This window comes from Durio zibethinus, chromosome 8 (genome assembly GCF_047325235.1).
Source record: "Durio zibethinus cultivar Kanyao isolate XHJ-2024 chromosome 8, ASM4732523v1, whole genome shotgun sequence".
NCBI lineage: Eukaryota > Viridiplantae > Streptophyta > Magnoliopsida > Malvales > Malvaceae > Durio > Durio zibethinus.
In genome coordinates this window covers 24,887,148-24,907,136 of record NC_143169.1, presented here as the reverse complement: position 1 = coordinate 24,907,136, position 19,989 = coordinate 24,887,148, and the positions used below count along the sequence as shown (strand labels likewise).

Sequence of the window (19,989 nt, the reverse complement as noted above, 5' to 3'; positions counted from 1 at the left end):
CTATAATACTCAAATCTCATATTTGGATAATTTAAAATTTTGTTATAATATATAAATAAAAATTTAATTTTAAATTTATGAAGTATTTTTTGTTAGATAAAATCGTAAGATTTCGAGTCAAATTAGATGATATCTCTTAAATTAGGTGCAAATCTCCATAAACGATATCAAAGTGATCACCAATTGAATGAGAACTAAGTGCTACATGGAGTCGCTTTTAAAATTCTAAGAAAAATGTTTGGTGTAATCTTGTGATTTATGTATGTTTTCTGTTAGCTCTCGTTCGACTGGTAACTATTTTGATATATTTAGAAAGTTTACATTTTGTATTATAAAAAATACTTAAAGTTCCACCAAATCGGCCATAGAAGTAAAGAGTTCCGATGATTCAAAGTTAAACATATGTAATTGTCAAAAATTCAAAATTTAAAAACTTAAAATATTAAATTCTTTTAAATTATTCAACTAATTAAAGTGTCACACAAACCATTAGAAAGGTTTTGAAGAGATCTTTCCGCGGTTACCCACAATTTCATCATATCAAACCATAGACTAATTTTGTGGGTCTTATATCATCCCCTAAATAGGAGTTTAGTCTTCTAAACTCATACTGTGATCACCAATTAGACAAAAACTAAGTGCTACATTGTGAGAGTTACTTTTAAAATCTTAAGAGAAATATTTGGTGTAATCCTGTAATTTATGTATGTTTTCTGTTAGCTCTCGTTCGACTGGTAATTATTTTGATATCTTTAGAAAATTTACATTTTGTATTATAAAAAATACTTAAAATTTGACCAAATCGGTTACAGAAGTAAAGGGTTTCAGTAATTCAAAGTTAAACATATGTAATTGTTAGAAATCCAAAAGTTAAAAATTTAAAATATTAAATTCTCCTAAATGACTCAACTAATTAAAGTACAACACATGCCATCAAAAAGGTTTTGAAGAGACTTTTCCATTGTCACCCACAATTTCATCATATCAAACTATAGACTAATTTTGTGGGTATTATATCATCCCCTCAAGGGGAGTTTAGTCCTTTAAACTTATACTGTGACTTTGATACTATTTATAGAGATTCGCACATGATTTATGAGATATTATTTATCTTGATTCGAAAATTTCATTATTTTATTTCAAAAAATATATCACAAGTTTGAATTTAAGCTTTTATATATATATATATATCATAGTAACTTTTTAAAATATTTCTATATGAGATTAGAATGCTTATCTTAGAGTGCAATTATCAAAAACTTTATCCGAACTCTTTGACATTCATCGTACATCATTGCAATGCGAGTGAAATAACTAATCATTATTGTTCTTATATCCTTCTATTGACAGGGATAAATATAAACAGGGTTTAGCTCAAGTTTGGCGGTTCTCGTCGCTGCGGTCGCTAGGGAAGCGGCGGAGATTTTTGCTGGTGGAGATGTTGGATGGTTTTAGGCTTTTTCTGAATTTAGCAATGGCGTTTTCTGTGTGTATATGCTCTCGTCTCGTATGGTTCTTGGCTTGCGCATCTATGTGGATCTTTGACACTAACTGGCCCGATTTATTAGTCTTGATAGTTGATTATTTAATTTTTGAGAATCGTTTGCATCACGCTGAAGTCTCGCTTTGACATTAAATCTATACATGTAACCATTCTAGTTGGTTGCTTGATCTGATGAAATTTGATGATTTTTGTGCTTAATTTGTTAAATGTTGTGAGTTGTGCATGGGATTAGTGATGGCACTGTAACCGGTCCAGAGGATTTTTTGTCCCGATTTTAATCTTCATAAAATATATATATATATATATATATATCGATTTTGATATTAAAATATTATTTATTTATATTTTTTTAGATTTGATTAGTATAAAATTCTAACTAATATGATTTCAAATTAATTTAATAATTTAAATTTAATATAATATTTATAAAATATTATTTTTAATATAATTTATATTTTAATTATATATAGAAATAATATTTTAAATTAAAGTATTAAATAATAATTTTATTAATATAATATATATAAATATAAAATTAAATAAATAATAATAAAAAATATATATATATTAATTTGGGATGAGTTTACCTAAATTTTAATTCTGATTTGTTTTAAAAAAATAAAATAACACTTGACCAAAAATCCTATAAAAAAATTTTGGTCAAAACTCGGCGGATTTGATAATATTTAGCATCCCCAGGATACCGTTGAAACTCGGAATAATACAGTTCGTCTTTCGGCAATCGTGAGAGGAGAGGAGAGCAGAGAACGATGCTTACAAGCCCATAGGCCACATCGAGTCTTCAAGCCCAATCAAGTTTGTTTTAGTTTCTAACCTATGCACTTCCCAGAAGTCTCAGAACAGAAGGCACTAGGTGCTGGGGCAGGGTTCCGCCTAGCCCTGCGGTTCTGTAGGACATCCTTTATCTTTTTCAAGTTGCTCTCAAATGAAACTTTAGAATTAACAACGGTCTCCAAACTGTTTGATTCAAAGAAAATTTGGAGTAAAAATGGAAGAAAAAGAAAATTACTAAGTTATTTTTTTATGTTTTAAATTTAAGAATATTATTTATACAAATAAAACAATCAAACGTAGCTTTAACTTTTAAGAAAAAAGAAGGAAATATTTTTCCATGTTCACGTTCATTTGTGGTTTAGGGTCGAAGATTACTACTTTAGGAAAACTCAGCAAAGAAATTAGGACACCGCAGACCCTATGGCTTGGTGGCTTCAGAGTTGAGGCACCAAGTAAATTGTGTCATGCCCGAGGTCGAACATTGGTACTTGCTGTCCTTTCTCTGTTTCCTCTCATAACATTTATAAGAGGTATTCCAAAATACCTCCATTTCGTCTCAACCCCTGTTATTTTTATTAGGGAAGAGCTAGAGGTAAACAAAATTGTTAGTCATTACAAAAGCTTGTTTGTGAATATGATTTATTACTATTATTATTATTGACTAATGCAAACAATGTAGGATGATAGTCAATATAGACCCTCCAAACATCCCCTGATTTTATGCCAACATTATGTGGATGCTAAGCTAGCTCAGCTCCATCCATCCAGTCCCCCCTATGAATCTTGCTTTCTCACCAGCCTGGCAAGGCAACAAGTTGATGCTTTTTGTTCCTAAAGATATGGAAACAGGGAAAGATAAGTCTGCCTCAGCTAATGTCTTTAGTTTAAAAAAAAAGTAAAGCAGATCTACTGATCAGAAATTAATTTCTGTTGAAAGCATTATAAAAAAAACAAAGGAAATAGTAGTATTTGTTATGATCCATCTCTGGTAGCACTACTGTCTCCCTACTTGAAAAAATATCGTGTGGGCTCGGCATGTGCTTTTCCATGTAATTTTTTTTTTTTACCAAAACTTAGTCATAATTTTCATAAAATGCTTAAAAGTTCTGGGAATGAAAAGCATGATGATAAAAATGGATATACAGCTAGCAATGGTGGGATGAACAGGGAATTGAGAAAGTGTGGGTGGGTGTAATTATTTGTTTGTTACTTTAGTACTACGTACTACTATCATATCTCTCTTTCAAAAGGCCCATTTCTATTTTTTTTTTTTTTCAATTTTAACCATTCAATCCCCACCATCATGAATACTCCTACAATTATATGCTCCTATTTCTGGGGTTCAATAAATTTTCCTTGTTGAAATGGGGTTCCATATCGATAAAGACACTGTACCTAAAAATTTCAGGAACAGCTTTGCTGATAGGGCACCCTTGTCCCAAATAATTACTCGGGTTAGCCTCAGACTTCCAAGTGCTTCTTATCATTATCTTGACCAAACCCCCAAAATTATGCTATAAAGTATAAACATTCCACAGTGACGTATATTATACGTATATAGACCTTCAAAAACACAAGTCTTTGGATTGCAACGAGTTAATATGTAAGTCAAAAAGACAGGAACCTAAAGCTTGAGAACAACAAATAAAGTTGGAAAAAGAAAAAGATCATAGTCTATTATCCATCATTCACGGAGAAGAAAATCCAATTGAAATGGATGATTTTTCACTTTCCTTCTTTAGAGTTTTGAATTATATGCTTTTTATATATTTATTCTTTTTCCAACTTTTACTTTTATGATGATAAAAATTCTAGGTGACCCTACATATTTTTCCCTTGCTTGTTGTTTACCAACCACGACTAGCATAATTACCTCTTGATCATCAATTTGGTGGATTATCTTTCTTAATTAATACCAATAAATTGACAAACTTTCATCCGAAATAGGATAAATAATATCACATCTGATAACCAACGATTGAATTATGGTTTTATAAGCAAGAATCATCGTTCTATCATCTGGGTTTTTTTTTTTTTTTTTTTTCAAATGACAAAACCGACCGGGAAGGTTATCGGATCTTTAGAACTGACAATACCTAATAACAGATGCAATCCAACAATTCTTAATTTTATCCGTTGCATCAACAACCGCTATCAAGAAACATCAATAGTCTGATTCACATATCTCTCTTGCAAATGGTGATTAATTTGCAAGTGCTCAACTGTGTACCAAAAGGCATATTTTATCACTGTAAAGATAGCGATGGAGGGGGGGGGGGCATAACATCACACGGAAGGGGGAGACATACATAGACATTTTTTTTGTTGATGGCAGTTGAAAATCGGCTTCTATCAATAACACCATCGACTTGGGGATTTCCCACTGATAATACGCTGAAGCATGTACTAATCCTTGGATCGACATTTTCACGAATATGACCGCTACCTTATTCGAATTTAACTTTTTAGTTAGGTTCTTTAATGGTTGGTGAAGTGGGGTTCATCAATTAGAGAAGACAAGAGGAAAAGGTCCAATATTGATATCAGATAGTTAAAGTATCATGAAAGATTAAAATTTTGGATCACAATTTTAGTGAGGCTGCCAAGATTATCCTTGCGCATCATTAAATTTTATCAATGTCAATTTAAAAATCTAAAGAAGCTGATTTTTTTTTTTTTGGCTTTTTGCTCTTAATTTGGTGGATTTTCTTTTCGAGTGTAATTTTTTTTGCAAAGAAAACCAAAATTCAATGTAGCAAGAGAAACAAAGAGCTACCATATTAGAATATACTTACATTTTTATTCAATAAAATTATTTGATTAAGTAAAAAAAAAAAAAACCATAAGTCTCAAAATTTTGATATTTCAAACCAAAGGATAGCATGCAAACCAGAAAATTAGAAGATCACAAAGTAATCACAAGACACATTAATAAATATTTATCTTGATCTTAACTCTTTTTGCTAATTACTTACCATACTTAACATATCTAATTAAAATCAATACTTGTTTTACTTGATTTTGATGTTCTTCACACAACTGTAGGGTACAACAGCTGATCATGGCTCGAACTCTTCCTCGTTCTCTTCGAACTCCTCTTGGTTCTGGTTGTACCTTCCCATGTTGTTGTAACGATTCTCATTGAACTCGTTCCTTGAAGCAAATCCCCTGGAGTTCTCGAACTGGTTAGGATAGTAGTTGTTATCGTTCTTAATATCATGGTAGTACTTTCCATTCTCCAAGTATCTAGTGTCGCTCATGCCTTGTTTCTCACCATTGTTGTACCCATTGTTCCCGTTGTAGTGGTTGTACTGGTTTTCTTTGGTGCTCCATTCTCTCTCTGTGAACCTGGCCTCGCCCAAGTTTTGCTGCTCAGTACTCTCGTAGGCATTCTTCTTGTAATAGAAAGTGTTTTTGTTATTGTTGTTGTTGTTGGATGCAGGAATGCTGTTGTAGGGTTCATCAGGGTGGTATTTGACAGGGGTAACATAGGGTTCATAGGTTTCTTTGGTAGTGGTGGTGGTGGTGCTGGGAGGGAGCTGGCCTGACTTGTGCCCGTAAAGGCCATAGCCATTTTGGGTCTCAGGGATAAACCTTGGCTCTTGCTCTTGGGTCGTCTTTTGGGTCGTCTCGGGAATGAAGGTCTCATGCTCTTGCTCTCTGGTGTCAGGGATTTTGCTGAATAATTCCCTGGCATGAATTTGCATGGAGGAGAGGGCAAAGAGGAACAGGATGGAGATGAGTTTTGATGAGGAAGCCATGGAAAGGGAAAGCGAAATGCAGCAAATGTTTGTGTGTGTATGTGTGAGTAGTACTACTCACTTATGAGAAATTGTGATGATACAAAATCTTTATATAGAAAAGACCAACCTTTTGTTTTCGCTTATAATGTAAAAATTTCTACTCAATTAGGTGCGAATGGAACGGGGGAATGGTGATGATTGTGGTCCATTGCACGGCAGAGAACTTTATCAAAAGAGTCCTTCCCTTTGTGCTTGTTGCTAATGATAATTTATATCTTCTTTAGATATAATTTGGTGCACTCTTTATGATCCCATTTCCCCACTGTGGCAAACATGTGTTCAAGATTCCCTCATGCGACTGTCCACATAATCTCCACAATTCTATTAAAATTACTAGTTCAAAGTATTTTTATTCTAATTTGGATAAAACTCTTTGAGTATTTCGTATCTTCTAAGGAAAAGCTAAATTGACCTTATTGGCCAATAAGGGTATGTTCAATGGGGAAAAAGAAGCATTGAGGGTACCCTTAGAAAGAAAAAAATGAAAAGAAACGAAAGACTGAAGAAGGGTTTGGATGAAAGGTGCAGCGAATGTTTTTGCGAGGATTGAGGGGAGAGGGTGGGACATAAAATAATGGCATTTTAGTTCCTCTCTTGCATGTGCTGCCCTTCTGTTCTTTGTCTACAGGACGGAAGAACTGCTGGTCTGGCCCCATCTCTACGCTGCTTCCCTTTCTTTAAAGTGCCATCAGCCATGCGCATTCCCTACCAAAGGACCCACAACACTTGACTTCACATTTTTGTGGAATTTTATCATGTATATTTTTGGTAGTATGTATCATTTTCTACATTGGCAAAATCTTGTTCATATGATCAACATTGAATTCATATATAAAAAAGAAGTTGAATCGTTTTTGGTGCATTGATGAAAAGGAAAGAAATTGTATATACCATTTTTTGACCCTCTAGACTCTTAATGAAAATTTTAAGTTTAAATTTCTTTAATCAATATGATGTAATTTTTTTTTTTAATTTTTTGAACTTAAAATTTAATTTAATTAATTTATATAATTAATTAATATAATATAATAGATTTAATTGCGATTTTTTTTATGTCAATTTTTTGAACATGAATCATATGAGAATAAATTATTCGTAATGTTTTAATTTATTTTAACCAATAGAAATATCCTTAAATCCCAATTTAAATGCATCCAAATTTGGCAATCAATGTGGTGTTGGAAGAATTTGAGTTGCAATACGAAGATGAAATAAAAAAAACCCAAGCTGCCAATCCTAAGAGAAGTCCTCATCTCTAACCAAAATCTGTCTCTTCCTGATTTCCTTAGGTATTCTTTTTTCGCAATTCATAATATCGTTAGAGTGCAAAATCAGCAACATCTCCTAACGTATTCTTCTTCATTGCAATTGAATGCTGGTCACCAAATGCTTTTAATAAACTTTAAGAAAATGATTGGAGCCAATATCAAAGGGAAAATAAAAAGGAAAAAGGTAAAAAGAAAAGAAGAAAACTTCTCTTCATAATGATTTTGACTCACCTTTGTTCTTCATGCATTCAAAATCAAACACCAATGGCTCAACCAATAACAAAGCAAGATTAAAAACATGAAGCCACAGCTGATAGCAATTACTGGATTGTTTTTCAAAAGGAACCTGACTTTGGTTAATATTTCTTACCAAACAAAATGTAATATTTAGAAGTTGTTATCATGATAAAACATGAAAGTATGTATGCATCACCTCCTCTCTCGTTCAATTCACTATTTGGCTCCCGTTATTGTTTGATTTCGCCTCTAAAAGTACGTAAGACTTCAAGTATAGTCTTGGGGGAACTCTTGATGAAGACATGGAAGTTCATAGTTTTCGCGTTTAGGATGACAGGATTGGGGACGACAGATGAATAGTTCACAACTCAGCATTACCATTTTTTGGATTTTAGGTTTAGTCCTTAGGGCTTAGAAAAAAAGGAAAGGTTGGATTAAAAAAAATGATACAGAATTATAAACGCTTTATTGTCAACGTTAGTGTTTGACCAATCATTTGAAATTTATTTTCTTTTTCTTTGGCATTTACTTTTGCTTTCTTTTTCCTTTCCCTGGATTAAGCGGAGTTTGGCTGCGTGATTACCGGTAGATGGGCTTTTCAGCCTGGTATCCGTTTGGCGATCAACTCCTAACCAATTTTCAAAAAAGTTTGCCTAACTGAAAAGAGAAATTAACGGAAAGGAAAATGTATCCAAAGTGACGAGTGTAACGAAGCAGAAGATGTAGAAATAATGTGTCAGCCCAAGTTTGACTAAACCAGACCACATTTTTTAATACCAAAATCTGAACATCTTGAATAAAGTCAATGAAATGGCCCCAAAAATTGTGAAAAATTCAAGGCCAAGTGTAGCTGCCTGCAAAATTCAACTAAACTGAATTATACAAACTCAGTTAGCGTAATTGGAGTATGATAGGTTATATATCAAGAAAATTCACGGGGTAAGTTGTACATCGAATAAATTTAAAGTCTTTAGTTGGGTTCAAGTGGGTCATGGAATTATAGGATAGCTTACTTTTGCCTTTAAAGGTAAATTTTAGATTAAGCAAAGCGAATTTGAACCCTTTATTGTTGTTGGTTTTGCTTTATCATTTTGAACTTTTGCTTGATGATTGTGGTCTCAATCTAAATCCCTTTACATTTGTTATGTTGAGACCCTTATGGGGAAAAGAGAGTCCCCACTTCAGGTGAAGGGGAGAGAAGCTGTCGGTGGTGGGTTTATTGCAGAGAATTGGATGGAAGTCCCAGTTCAGGGTAAGGCTTGGAGTTTTTGCTCCCTTGTCGTCTCTCCCATCGTTTTTCAGTCTGAATAATGGATTAGGTTGGGAGGTGACAGAAAATGAAGGATTTTAGCACACGCAACGGGAAACCGGAAAGCAATAAAATTGCTCGGAATTGAGTTTCTTGAAGTTCAGCAACAGACAAAACTGGCAATTAGAAGTGAAAAAATTTCGAAAGAACCAGAGATAGATTTGAAACTGTAGTATTCCATTTGACTTCGATTAATTTTTTTATTTAATTTAAATTAAATTTGAATATTAACTGTAAATATTAAATTCAAATTAAATTTTAAATTAAAAAATAAAAAACCTAAAAAAATAAAATCATTATCCCAAAAATAAAATCAAATTCAATCCGATATCACTCTTACCAGCAATCCCCACTTACCACTTTCCTGATTTGTTTTTATTTAAGAATTAATCATGATTAATGAATGTCACCGCCTTCTTTGATTGAAGTCAATAGAACCAAAGTGGTTAAACGTCAGATTTTCATGGAAATAGATAGGCAAGTTGTCAATTATAAGGAGATTAAAAAAATAAGTAAAATAATAATCATAACAATTATGAGAATCATTTGGTACGGACCTTATGATTATAGCTACAACCAAAGATATGGGCGATGAATATGCAGGGGGTCATAATTTGGTCTTCCGTCCTAAGCCTAATATTCATGCAGCAGTTGCGCTAATTGTCATAATTGTGATGAAAGCGCGTAAAACCAAAAATCAAATATGGCTGATTATAACTGTTACGGGCTTGAAACACTTCCAATGTGCAAAGGTGTAAAGGTATGCATTTGTCTTGTATTTATCTTTGAACACAAAATCAATTGAATGGTCGGACTCGAATTTTTCGTTAGCTACAAATAGTATAAGCCTGACACATCAAAATTTGGATCAATCTACTATCATATTGTATTGATCTGGACCCAGGACATTGATATTAATATATTCATCAGGACCCTGGTATATTTCCATGTAAAATCGAGTCATTGACAACCACTGATGTGAACTGATGATTATAAACCAACTGACCTGGTGCAGTAGGGCGTGCATGTGCCAACCCTTCTTTCACCTTTTGATAAGCAAAACCAAAATGTAAAAGAGGGAAGAGAACATAAACTGCATCATCTCCGATGATATCAACTATTTCAGGGTAAGCCAATACCTATGAATGGAAGAGTTCTTGACCTAGCTGAACTGTGATAACAGCAGCATCCAAGCACTCAATATAGGGAAGGTAATCAAAGCAGAAGCCTGAAATACCACAAAATGAATTACACCAGATATTCAAGTAAAACTTCAGGTACAGAACAAGCCAGTAGATACATGAGAACATACCAGAAAGAATACCAGCTCATCATTGACAAAAGCTGCAGTAAATTCATTTCTTCGCATTTCTTGTTTGATGAAACCTTGCAACTGCAAACAGACAGATAAGAAAGAACTCTATTTATTTATTGCAAAGGCAAAAGTTCATAGGGAAGGGATATACTTCTTTGAACTTAGGCAATTTTGTCTAGAGAAATACATGTTAATCAAACCTGTTTACATGTATTTTCCAGTAAACCATATAATGGTTGCAACGAGCGCAAAGTAGACAGATTGGTGAAATTCATATTGCTGGTAAAATTAACTCCTTAAATTTTACAGCAAGCCCAATTCTGTCCTTCGGAGGAAAATTGAAATTTTATCACTCAAGGACTAAGTAATATTTTGAAGTAAAGCATGAGATTGCAGAATTCATGTTTGCATACATCCAATAGAGATGATTGTCTGAAGAGGATTCCATGATGGAAGTGCAAGACAACTCTTGACCCTTTTCTTGCAAACAATCTCAGTGCCTAGGTAATTAATGTTGGCATATGGTTGATATCATTCAAGGCAACATTGGCATGGGCCTCTAATATAGAGCCAATGAAGGTTCATAATCTAAGTCATCAAGGTACTACTTTCTAATGATTCAAAAAATACTTGTTTTTGGCTGATAGAACCATGATTCTATGAATACTCACAATCTTATTAGCAGAACCAAGTATCTCACCAGTTTTCATTTTTTTGAGGTTGGAAGAGACCAAAAGTTTCCATATATCAGTCTCTATGATTAAGTGTCAAAACTGATTTAGTAGAATAAAGAGATTATGCAATTTTGCAGCCATTGTATCTTAGAATCTTCTCACTCAAACAGCTTAGGAGTTTGAAGAGAAGCAAGGGCAATAGTGACATTTATATGTTTCCAGTGAGCTTTTTTCATTTTTATTGTTGGAAACTTTCACAATGTTAACTTTCATTAAAGTTTTGACATGTGAAGACCTTCAAGAGTAACATCATTCTTTTTCAGACATATCAATTATAGAAAATCCCATACATGCAGTATTAAACATACCTCATGGTGATACTTTTTAGCTGCTGAGTAAAATCTTCTCAATTGTTGCAGAGCTTGAGACATGTAGTATTTTATGGCAGATCCTTTTCCCAAGGAATAAGAATCCAATGCCTTGAACATCTTTGGAAGATGTCTTCCAGAAAGGTGACTAATGAACTATTTTCACATAAAAGATATTATTAAGACTCAAATGAAAGATGAGCATATGGCAAAATATATTTCCTTTTAATTAGAAGGAACTATTGAAGATATAGTTGTTGATGATGCTTTGATATACAAAGATAAAAATTTTACATAAATTTCAAATGGACCAAGACAGAAAACAAAAAGGTCTGAAAGACTACGTCAACTTATTATATTACCTTCAAGAATGTGCATCTCTTATCCCTTTGCCATTGAGCTTGCAATGCCCTCATCTGTAAGACAAAAAGCAATGATGCAAATAAAAGATTTGTTATAATGCCAGAACTTTTAATTTCTTTTTTGTTCTTTTAAATTAAATTTCTATATGAATTTAACATATAACTGATATCATTAGGGTCTAGGAAGACAATACCTCAGCAATTTGAAGTGCCTGCTCAAGATGTTGAATTTGAATCCATTGTTCTGTAACAACTTCTGCCATCTAAAAGCAAGGGAATGAAACTCTAAGTGAGTAAAATGCAAATGATTTCAACATCAGTTATATCAAGAGATAATAAAATCAAAAGGGAATAAACTTTTAAAATCTTCTACACATCACAATCAAAAGAAAGGCCAAATTAACCAAGATTGAGTTCAGAAAAATTATGGTCGCATCCAGGAGAAAATATTTCTTTTTTAATTTAAGAAATACAGCTTAGCAGTGACTGGTACATAAATGATTCCCCCGACCCGCCAACAATGATATTAAAATATACAAATGAGGGAACCTGAAAACTGCAATAATTGGAACAACAACAAGATGGTGTTTAAAGCGTTTTTTCTGTTATTGATGAAAATTCTTTAAGTTAATTAAAGATCATAAACAGAGAAATGTTTAGTCATTCAGCATTAGATGCTCACTATGTCTGACAAACTCTGAAGTGACAAACAAGAAGAAGCCTTCATCATTCACAAGCAAAGTCTCTAGTCTCTACACAGAAATGAACTAATGAATATAAATGCTGACCTTCTCAACTTGTGAAGTAACAACTTCCAGTTTATCCTCACTGTCCTGTGCTTTCGATTCTAAAACATGAAGTTCAAAATTGTTCTTTCTCAAAACAGCCCAAAGCAGTCGTACCTAGGATCATGAAGCCTACTACTCAAGTCAGTTGAATATTGCAATAAAGCAAACATTTCTTGTCAATCACCAATAACAACAGGCAAGGAAACCAATAGGAAAGAAAAATGGAACAGGGATTATATTTATATAAGCATTCAAAACGAACCTCCTCTTCTAGAGCCTTAAGCCTTTCATCAGCAAGTAATGAGTTATCCTGCAATTAATATAATACAAAATAACATGTCAATTTAATATGTACTTTCCTAACTGAATAAACCCTAATTTAATGCACTTTACTCTTCAATCTTCTGCTTTCAAATTGCTTTTTTTTTTCTTCTTTTGAGACATCAAATGGAGGGAGACATGCAATCCAAATAAATCTGAATAATAATTCAAGCAAATGAAACAAAGCGAAAACACCGGCAAAGATTCTTAGGAAAGAATTGAACCTTAAGACTGGATAGAGCAGACTGCAGAAAAGTGATCTTGTTTTCCATGTCGTCAAGAAGCTTCTCGCGTTCCTTCAGATAAAGGGTTTTAGCATTAATGCTTTGAATTCTTTCCTCGAGAATAGATTCTGCGTCCATTTTTACAACAATCAAGGAATCAAGCTTAAGATTAGTAATTGTTTCTAAGTAGGTAGGAAATTTTACCCAAACGAGAGATCCTGAGCTTGGCGTCGTGCAATTCACGGATCAAGGGATTGTGGTTGTTATTTTGCTGATCTTGGAATGTGGGAGAGAAGAAGAAGAAACAAGTGAGAATGGCAGGAAGGAGAATCAGATAAGCCGCCATTACTGTTTCTTGTTAACAATCTTTTCTTTCTTCCTGCAAGGGTTCCCACGTCGCAAGCGTAGGTAGTCGAAGGTTATAGCTTTAGATCCGGGAGTTTGACTAGAACAAAAACAATTACATACGAAAAACTTTCGCGATGAAAATAGAAAGATACCAACTATTTTTTTCTTTTTATTTACTTATATATATATTTTAAATTAAAAACTGCATTCTCCACGAGCAGAATCCATTTATAATGCCACATCTACAAAGAGTCCGTGATTCCAGTCGGGCCAAATCCGGTTGATACCTAAAAGCTTAGCCCGGACTCAAGTCCAACCCAGCCTCAAGCTCAACTCACCTAAGCTGGCCCGTGTATATTAAAATATTTTATTTTATTGCTAATGTTTATATATATTTTAAAGGTAAATAAATAATTTTTTTTAATAAACTAATGTTTTGAGCCGCGCCAAGTCTAATTTTGAAAAATCCTGCCCACGGACCAAGTCGCTTATCAGCCTCCCGGCGCGTGGAACCCATAAGACGAGAAGTTTTACAGGTTACATCGAAGATGAAATTGTTTTCAAAAGGGGCGTTGAATTCCTGAATCTTTCCAGCACACTTTTGGATTGTCGCAGAGCCAGCAGTACTAAAAGTAATACTCATTTCAGTCCATCTCTCTTGATCAACGGATGCTTCATCAGCAGCTGCCCGTTGTTTCAACGTGTCCACGGTTAAATCCTCAAGGCATTCTAATTTTTACATGATGATAAACCAAGAGTTACCTAAGCCTCTAGATAGCTTCTATGTATAGTAACAGAATGACACTGAATCACTTGAAATTCAAATCATGTCAGAAGCTGCTCAAACTCTATAAGAAAACAAGGGTATAACACCTTTGTTGAGATACACAGTATTGTTGAATGAAGGGATGGAGGGGGGGGGGGGGGGGGGACAAAGTTCCATGATATACCATGGGACAAGTGCAAATTGCAGAGGAACTTTAAGAGCACGTCCTTTCTCACACAGTGCTGCAACTTCATGCACTTTTGCACCAAAGAAAAACTTAGAGAAACCTTATCATAAACCTAGTCCCACTAATATTGTTGATTATGTTTGTGTGTCGTTATATTCAGTGTCAATTGATAGGTCAATGTTAACTTAAAGTAAAACTCACCACGTTATCCTCCCCTATTTCTTCAATAATTTCAACTGCATAACCATCTATCGTAGCTAAAAGCAAAAATCCATTCATCAAAAATTTCATGCTGCCTGTTCTTGATACTCATGTCCTGCAGTGCTGCATCAGAATCAGGACACATTAGGTACCGTGTAAATCAGAAGCAGCTGAACTGAGTAGAAGCAATTTTTTTTTCTTAAAATAGTTCTGGAAAAGGGGTTTGGGAGGTGGAGGAGAATTCTGCATCAATCACTTGTACATTATATCATTTCATCATCCTAATCTCTTTGCACTGCTGACTCTTTACTTTTGGAAGACATAATCATTCTACCTTTGCTTTTTAAATATAGGAATTTTAAATAAAGGAAAATCATTCATTACATAATCTTAATGACAATTAATGTAAAAGGATACCAAGGATATTCGACCCAAATTTACTGCTAATGAAGCCAATAGTTAACCATACAAAATGTTTGCAGACTTTGATTTATGAAAAGAATTACTGCTTTACCATTTATTCAGAAGCCCAAATTTTATATTTCTCTTCATTCAAAAAATCGTCTGCAACAGCCCCGTAGAACTTAACCATCCAAAAAAAATAGTGGCAGTGAAGATGGAAGTTAGTAAACAAAACAGAATAGTAAACTAATAGAAAGATAATGTCAAATATCCAATATTACAACAGATTAAAACAATTAAGTACTTGCAAACCTTCACAGGATATGTTACATGAACCCGCTCTATCTCCCAAGGGTTTCCAAAATTCAACCAAAAATCAGGCTATTCACGTTGAAAGCCATCCAATATGACTTGATGGAACAACCCATTCTGGTAGCGTAATCCATAATTATAGAAAAAGATGCACAAATCCCTGGAATTAGATTTATTACACATACATGTCAATATTTGTTAGAGGATATGCAAGTTATGCAGATGTAAATGACAAGATGTTGATGCAAGACTTCCTAAACTGACCTTGAAAAAAGAAGACTAGTACAGATTATGGATAAGCCAATAGTTGTTAGAAGATATGCAATTCAGCTTCACAGCCCATTTTGGTTTCAAAACCAGTAAGAATCATTATTCAGAACCCTTACCCAATGCAAGGCAGAGAGGAGTTACTTTCAACTTGTTTACTTGAAATACCTCCACAAATCTTACAAGCAAAATATAGAATACAGGCATACCCACTGCAGGATAGTCCGAAGTTGCTATAGAATCCATTTGACATGCTGAAAGACGAGCAAGGCCTCCATTACCCCGGGCAGCATCTCCTTCCTTAGAATATCATAATGAATAAGCTAAAGAGCGAAGTTAGTAGTTTATATGAGTATACCAATTATAAAATATAAAACAAGTGAATGTAAGGAAAGCTTGCTTGCTACATGCATTAAGAATCTACAAAGTTCAAATCTTGGTTCCCACATAACATGACCTCTAATATATACTCCATGCTTTCAATTCTCCTCACAATCAAACAATTTCTTTTCCTAATCTATCCGCTGAGTAATAATAACAATCTAAGATTAGGACAATCAAGAAGTACAAAATGCAAATGTCAAGCTAACCTGCTCTGCTAAAACCTCAAACTCAAAACCAAGCTGGCTTAGAGCATCTGCAAATGGGTCCCATATGCCAAGGTTGATACGGCCTAAAAATTAAAAATTACTCGAAGTTGTTTAGAATGAACGAAATTTAAATCAATGAAAACAAACCATAATAAGTTGTAAATCCAAGAAACTATTCTACTGTGTAATAGAAACCCCAGTTTGATCCTCTAGATTTGATAAATATAGGTACTAGGAAAGTAATAGAATGCATAACCAAACATTTAGAGAGCTCTTAAACTCATCAATCATTTTAAGGCTTAGATAAAGGTAAGAAAATACACAAAAGAAATTCAAGTGAAAGGAAGTAAATTCGCTTTGGGTCTTTCCTCTTGAAATGTATCTAAGTACCATGCCAACGTTCAAGCAAACGATCTCTCACACTATGTGCCAAAGCCTACAAATATGTTAAACAGTCAAAATCAAATTATATTAAAGCATCTATAAATTCCCGCCAAATTTCAAAAAAAAGTCACAATCCATTCTCAATCCAACAACGAAACCCTAAATCTTACCTGATAAGTTTCGAAATCGTCGAAACTAAATCGCGATTGAGCCACCGCGTACTCAACGTGATGTAAAATATCCTTTTGCGAGCTAATTGGGACGTTCTTCAAGAAACCATCCATCAAGCCTCCAAAGCCTAAACCATGCTTCCTAACCACTATCCTTATCACCGCCGACGCCACGGACACGGCGGCGTCATCGTCGATTGCCTTGGACTTCTTGATACAAGAGTAGCCATTGGACTGACAACTGAGAAATTTTACGTTGGAAGCGGTTGAATAAACGGATTAAATTCGGAGAGGTAAATGATAGGATGTGGACATGCTCAGTTGACAACCGTGAAATCTAGGTTAAATTTATGCCAGGTTGACAAATAGCTGGTCCAGACTGTCAGTTTGGATTGGAAAGCAGCCGACGCCGTATAAGTCGGCGTGAGAAATTCACGTGCGGTGCATAGTCCTTCCCCGGCGACACGTGTATTATTGGGGGGATTGAAGCGACAGCAGGTAAATATCCGATCCATGATCCAAAATCCGAGATCCAAGACAGATATACTTAAGAATCTGACCCAGAAAACTTAAGAGATGGGCCCACTTTACCCAATCCTTGGCCCATTTTCAATCATGCCATACAGTTTAGGGCCTGGCTCATCAATTTGGTAGTGTAAAATACAATTGAAAGAATATTTAAAAAGAATTTTATAAAAAAATCCCTAAAAACACTAATAATTACATAATAAGTGTAAGAATAATAAATTATTAATAACCTTTTAAAAAAAATTAGAAGAGGTTACTTGCCTATATATATATATATATATATATTGCTAAGAAAATACAAAATGAGATTTGATGATAAATAGTATTCAAATAAACTAAATAATAATTTTGAATGTAATCTAGTGTGTTTTGTTATCAATTTATCTAACTATTTATAAATTTCGAAATTTAAGTTAAAATTTTTTTGTTTTAAAAAAATTAAGTTAAAAAAATAATCTCAATCCAATATATGTTATAGATATGGATGAGGATTTACATTAAAGTATTAGATTTATAAATTGCCTCACCTATAGTATTATTTATCAAGAAAGATTGTTTATAATGAAAATCAAATTTAAATTTTATAAATGAAATATCCTATTCTTATAATTTAACGAATCTAATATTTACTAATATTTATTCATAGTTGAGATAGTCATTGTGTATTTATTCATAATAATTTCTAATTCTCATTATCCCTTTTTCACTTAAAATTACATATCTTTTCTTTTGTAAAAAGTGTTTCAACTTTTAATTATTTTTACCAAAAAAAAAAAAAATCTATTGATTATTTGAACGTGTGTTTTAAGTAACTAATGTAATGTTTTGAACTGTAAAACTAATGAGACAGGTTGTTTTGTCCGCTTAGGAACATGAAATCGGGACAAATAGTGTAGCTGATGCTTGGTCCTTTCGCACGATATCTGGAAACTTCCACACTCTTCTGATTATTCCCAATTGTCTTCCAGACATCTTTATTTATTCTTTTTGCCAGCCTTTTACCCTTAAAACAAAGCTAACTGCTCCGAATCGATTCCAGCAACACACTAAATCTGTCACAAATACAGTTTTCTAGGTTCTAACTTGAAGGTGAGATAGATAAAGGAGAGTGAAGGGAAGAGGTAGAGGAAGAAGAAAAGAAGATGGGTGTAGATTATTACAAGATTCTGCAAGTTGACAAGAATGCAAAAGATGATGATTTGAAGAAGGCTTATAGGAAGCTTGCCATGAAGTGGCACCCTGATAAGAACCCTATGAACAAAAAAGAAGCTGAAGCAAAATTTAAGCAAATCTCTGAAGCCTATGAGGTTAGCTTATCTTTTTTTTTAATTGATTGTTAAAACTCAGAAGAAAACTTGGGTTCCTTTATTTAGAATCAGCATGATCATCAATAAAGCTTAATTCTTTATCTCGTATTAAAATCAAATATTTATCATTGGGTCTCCTCAATTCAGATCTTAAGATTGACTATCAATGTAAAATTTCATCTTAACGTATATACAGAGTCTAAATTCATGCTAAGAAGTGACCAACTTTCAATGTTTGCAGGTTCTGAGTGATCCACAGAAGAGAGCTATTTATGATCAGTATGGTGAAGAAGGGCTAAAAGGCCAAGTACCACCTCCAGATGCCGGTGGACCTGGTGGAGCAACATTTTTCCAAACTGGAGATGGTCCAAATGTGTTCGGATTCAACCCCAGAGATCCTAATGACATTTTTTCTGAGTTTTTTGGATTTTCTAACTACTTTGGGGGCATGGGAGGCGGTGGTTTTGGCGGTGGGATGAGAGGTGGTACGAGGACATTTGGCGGCATGTTTGGTGATGATATATTCAGTTCCTTTGGCGAAGGAAGACCAATGAATCAGGCTCCTCGTAAGGCTCCTCCTATTGAAAATACGTTGCCTTGTAGCCTGGAGGAGTTATATAAAGGAACCACAAAGAAGATGAAGATTTCCAGAGAAATTGCAGATGCTAGCGGGTATGTCAGCTTTTTCAATTGTTGCAAGAGTTTTTCTTTGATCATTTGTGCATGCTAGTATGAATCCATTTTGAATCACACGAGTAATACTCATTCCAATCTGAGAAAAGATCCCAGACCAAATTATACCGACTGTTTCGTTGTTGCATCATTCTTCTGTTTCCAAGCATGGTGACCAAACAAATTTTACTGTGTGATGCAGGATGACATTGCCAGTGGAGGAAATCCTGACCATTGATATCAAGCCTGGTTGGAAAAAGGGGACAAAGATTACCTTCCCTGAGAAAGGAAACGAAGAACCGAACGTAATCCCTGCAGATCTTGTTTTCATAATTGATGAAAAACCGCACAGTATATTTACACGCGAGGGCAATGACCTGGTTGTCACGCAAAACATATCGCTGGTCGAAGCATTAACAGGCTATACTGTCCATCTTACAACATTGGATGGAAGGAGTTTGACTGTCCCCATCAGCAATGTGATTCATCCAAACTATGAGGAGGTTGTCCCAAAGGAAGGTATGCCGTTTCCAAAAGACCCTTCAAAGAGAGGTAACCTGAGAATCAACTTCAATATTAAATTCCCAACGAGGTTGACTGCTGAGCAGAAGTCTGGAATCAACAAGTTACTGGGTAAATTTTGAGTTGAAACTTTGTGAATATCTTCACCTCTTTCCTCTTAATCGACAATGCTGCGTGCTGCGTGATTTGTAATTAAGTAATGCATTTGTTATCAAGAAGCAAAGTTGTGATATCGAACAATTTTGTACCTCATAAACGTATACTGTTTGCTATATGTACATATATGTTTGAATGATGCAAATCTTTACGCTCGTTCATGTCATCCAATTCTCACAAATTCCGAGTCCTGATTTAAATTGGGGAGG

At 34.2% G+C, this 19,989-nt stretch overlaps 4 protein-coding genes across 11 annotated transcripts; 1 reads left to right on the top strand and 3 right to left on the bottom strand.

Annotated features, from left to right (window-relative positions):
- Nucleotides 1-5,077: 5,077 nt before the first annotated feature.
- LOC111278636 (protein E6-like) lies at nucleotides 5,078-6,190 on the bottom strand. The gene has a single exon (XM_022865260.2). The coding sequence runs from the start codon at nucleotides 6,058-6,060 to the stop codon at nucleotides 5,359-5,361; it is 702 nt and encodes a 233-aa protein (XP_022720995.1). The 5' UTR covers nucleotides 6,061-6,190; the 3' UTR covers nucleotides 5,078-5,358.
- Nucleotides 6,191-9,824: 3,634 nt separating this feature from the next.
- On the bottom strand, nucleotides 9,825-15,034 carry LOC111278169 (myosin heavy chain-like protein). Its single transcript, XM_022864715.2, has 11 exons — nucleotides 14,985-15,034; nucleotides 14,471-14,593; nucleotides 13,173-13,347; nucleotides 12,969-13,096; nucleotides 12,686-12,733; nucleotides 12,424-12,537; nucleotides 11,830-11,898; nucleotides 11,636-11,689; nucleotides 11,274-11,429; nucleotides 10,229-10,309; nucleotides 9,825-10,144 (listed from the first exon to the last, which is right to left on the bottom strand). Exons 3-11 carry the CDS (start codon nucleotides 13,312-13,314, stop codon nucleotides 10,079-10,081), a joined length of 858 nt encoding a protein of 285 aa, XP_022720450.1. The 5' UTR covers nucleotides 13,315-13,347; nucleotides 14,471-14,593; nucleotides 14,985-15,034; the 3' UTR covers nucleotides 9,825-10,078.
- Nucleotides 15,035-15,122: 88 nt separating this feature from the next.
- LOC111278635 (uncharacterized) lies at nucleotides 15,123-17,121 on the bottom strand. 8 transcript variants are annotated; one of them, XR_016344137.1, is made up of 6 exons: nucleotides 16,596-17,121; nucleotides 16,432-16,477; nucleotides 16,042-16,124; nucleotides 15,661-15,751; nucleotides 15,449-15,565; nucleotides 15,123-15,344 (listed from the first exon to the last, which is right to left on the bottom strand). XR_016344137.1 is itself a non-coding variant. In XM_089764927.1 (5 exons), exons 1-5 carry the CDS (start codon nucleotides 16,707-16,709, stop codon nucleotides 15,558-15,560), a joined length of 342 nt encoding a protein of 113 aa, XP_089621053.1. In that variant the 5' UTR covers nucleotides 16,710-17,121; the 3' UTR covers nucleotides 15,123-15,557. The 8 variants fall into 8 exon arrangements, 5 of the variants coding, with proteins under 5 accessions (XP_089621053.1, XP_022720992.2, XP_089621055.1 ...); XR_016344138.1 differs by lacking the exon at nucleotides 15,449-15,565 and having other exon boundaries at nucleotides 15,571-15,774; nucleotides 16,596-17,074; XR_016344136.1 differs by having other exon boundaries at nucleotides 15,449-15,751; nucleotides 16,596-17,060.
- An 860-nt stretch (nucleotides 17,122-17,981) lies between these two features.
- LOC111278168 (uncharacterized) lies at nucleotides 17,982-19,946 on the top strand. Its single transcript, XM_022864714.2, has 3 exons — nucleotides 17,982-18,430; nucleotides 18,672-19,102; nucleotides 19,305-19,946. Exons 1-3 carry the CDS (start codon nucleotides 18,266-18,268, stop codon nucleotides 19,744-19,746), a joined length of 1,038 nt encoding a protein of 345 aa, XP_022720449.2. The 5' UTR covers nucleotides 17,982-18,265; the 3' UTR covers nucleotides 19,747-19,946.
- Nucleotides 19,947-19,989: the final 43 nt, after the last annotated feature.

Excerpts from the sequence above, each read along its gene's own strand:
- LOC111278635 (XM_022865257.2), bottom strand. The coding sequence starts at position 16,709 with ATGGATGGTTTCTTGAAGAACGTCCCAATTAGCTCGCAAAAGGATATT. Across the intron at positions 15,752-16,041 it reads TTGAGGTTTTAGCAGAGCAG|GAAGGAGATGCTGCCCGGGG; the intron begins GTTAGCTTGACA and ends TGATATTCTAAG. Across the intron at positions 15,345-15,570 it reads TCCTCTCTGCCTTGCATTGG|GGATTTGTGCATCTTTTTCT; the intron begins GTAAGGGTTCTG and ends ATCTAATTCCAG.
- LOC111278636 (XM_022865260.2), bottom strand. The coding sequence starts at position 6,060 with ATGGCTTCCTCATCAAAACTCATCTCCATCCTGTTCCTCTTTGCCCTC.
- LOC111278169 (XM_022864715.2), bottom strand. The coding sequence starts at position 13,314 with ATGGCGGCTTATCTGATTCTCCTTCCTGCCATTCTCACTTGTTTCTTC. Across the intron at positions 13,097-13,172 it reads GCTCAGGATCTCTCGTTTGG|AATCTATTCTCGAGGAAAGA; the intron begins GTAAAATTTCCT and ends AAATGGACGCAG. Across the intron at positions 10,310-11,273 it reads CTAAAAAGTATCACCATGAG|TTGCAAGGTTTCATCAAACA; the intron begins GTATGTTTAATA and ends GTCTGTTTGCAG.
- LOC111278168 (XM_022864714.2), top strand. The coding sequence starts at position 18,266 with ATGGGTGTAGATTATTACAAGATTCTGCAAGTTGACAAGAATGCAAAA. Across the intron at positions 18,431-18,671 it reads AAATCTCTGAAGCCTATGAG|GTTCTGAGTGATCCACAGAA; the intron begins GTTAGCTTATCT and ends CAATGTTTGCAG. Across the intron at positions 19,103-19,304 it reads GAAATTGCAGATGCTAGCGG|GATGACATTGCCAGTGGAGG; the intron begins GTATGTCAGCTT and ends TGTGTGATGCAG.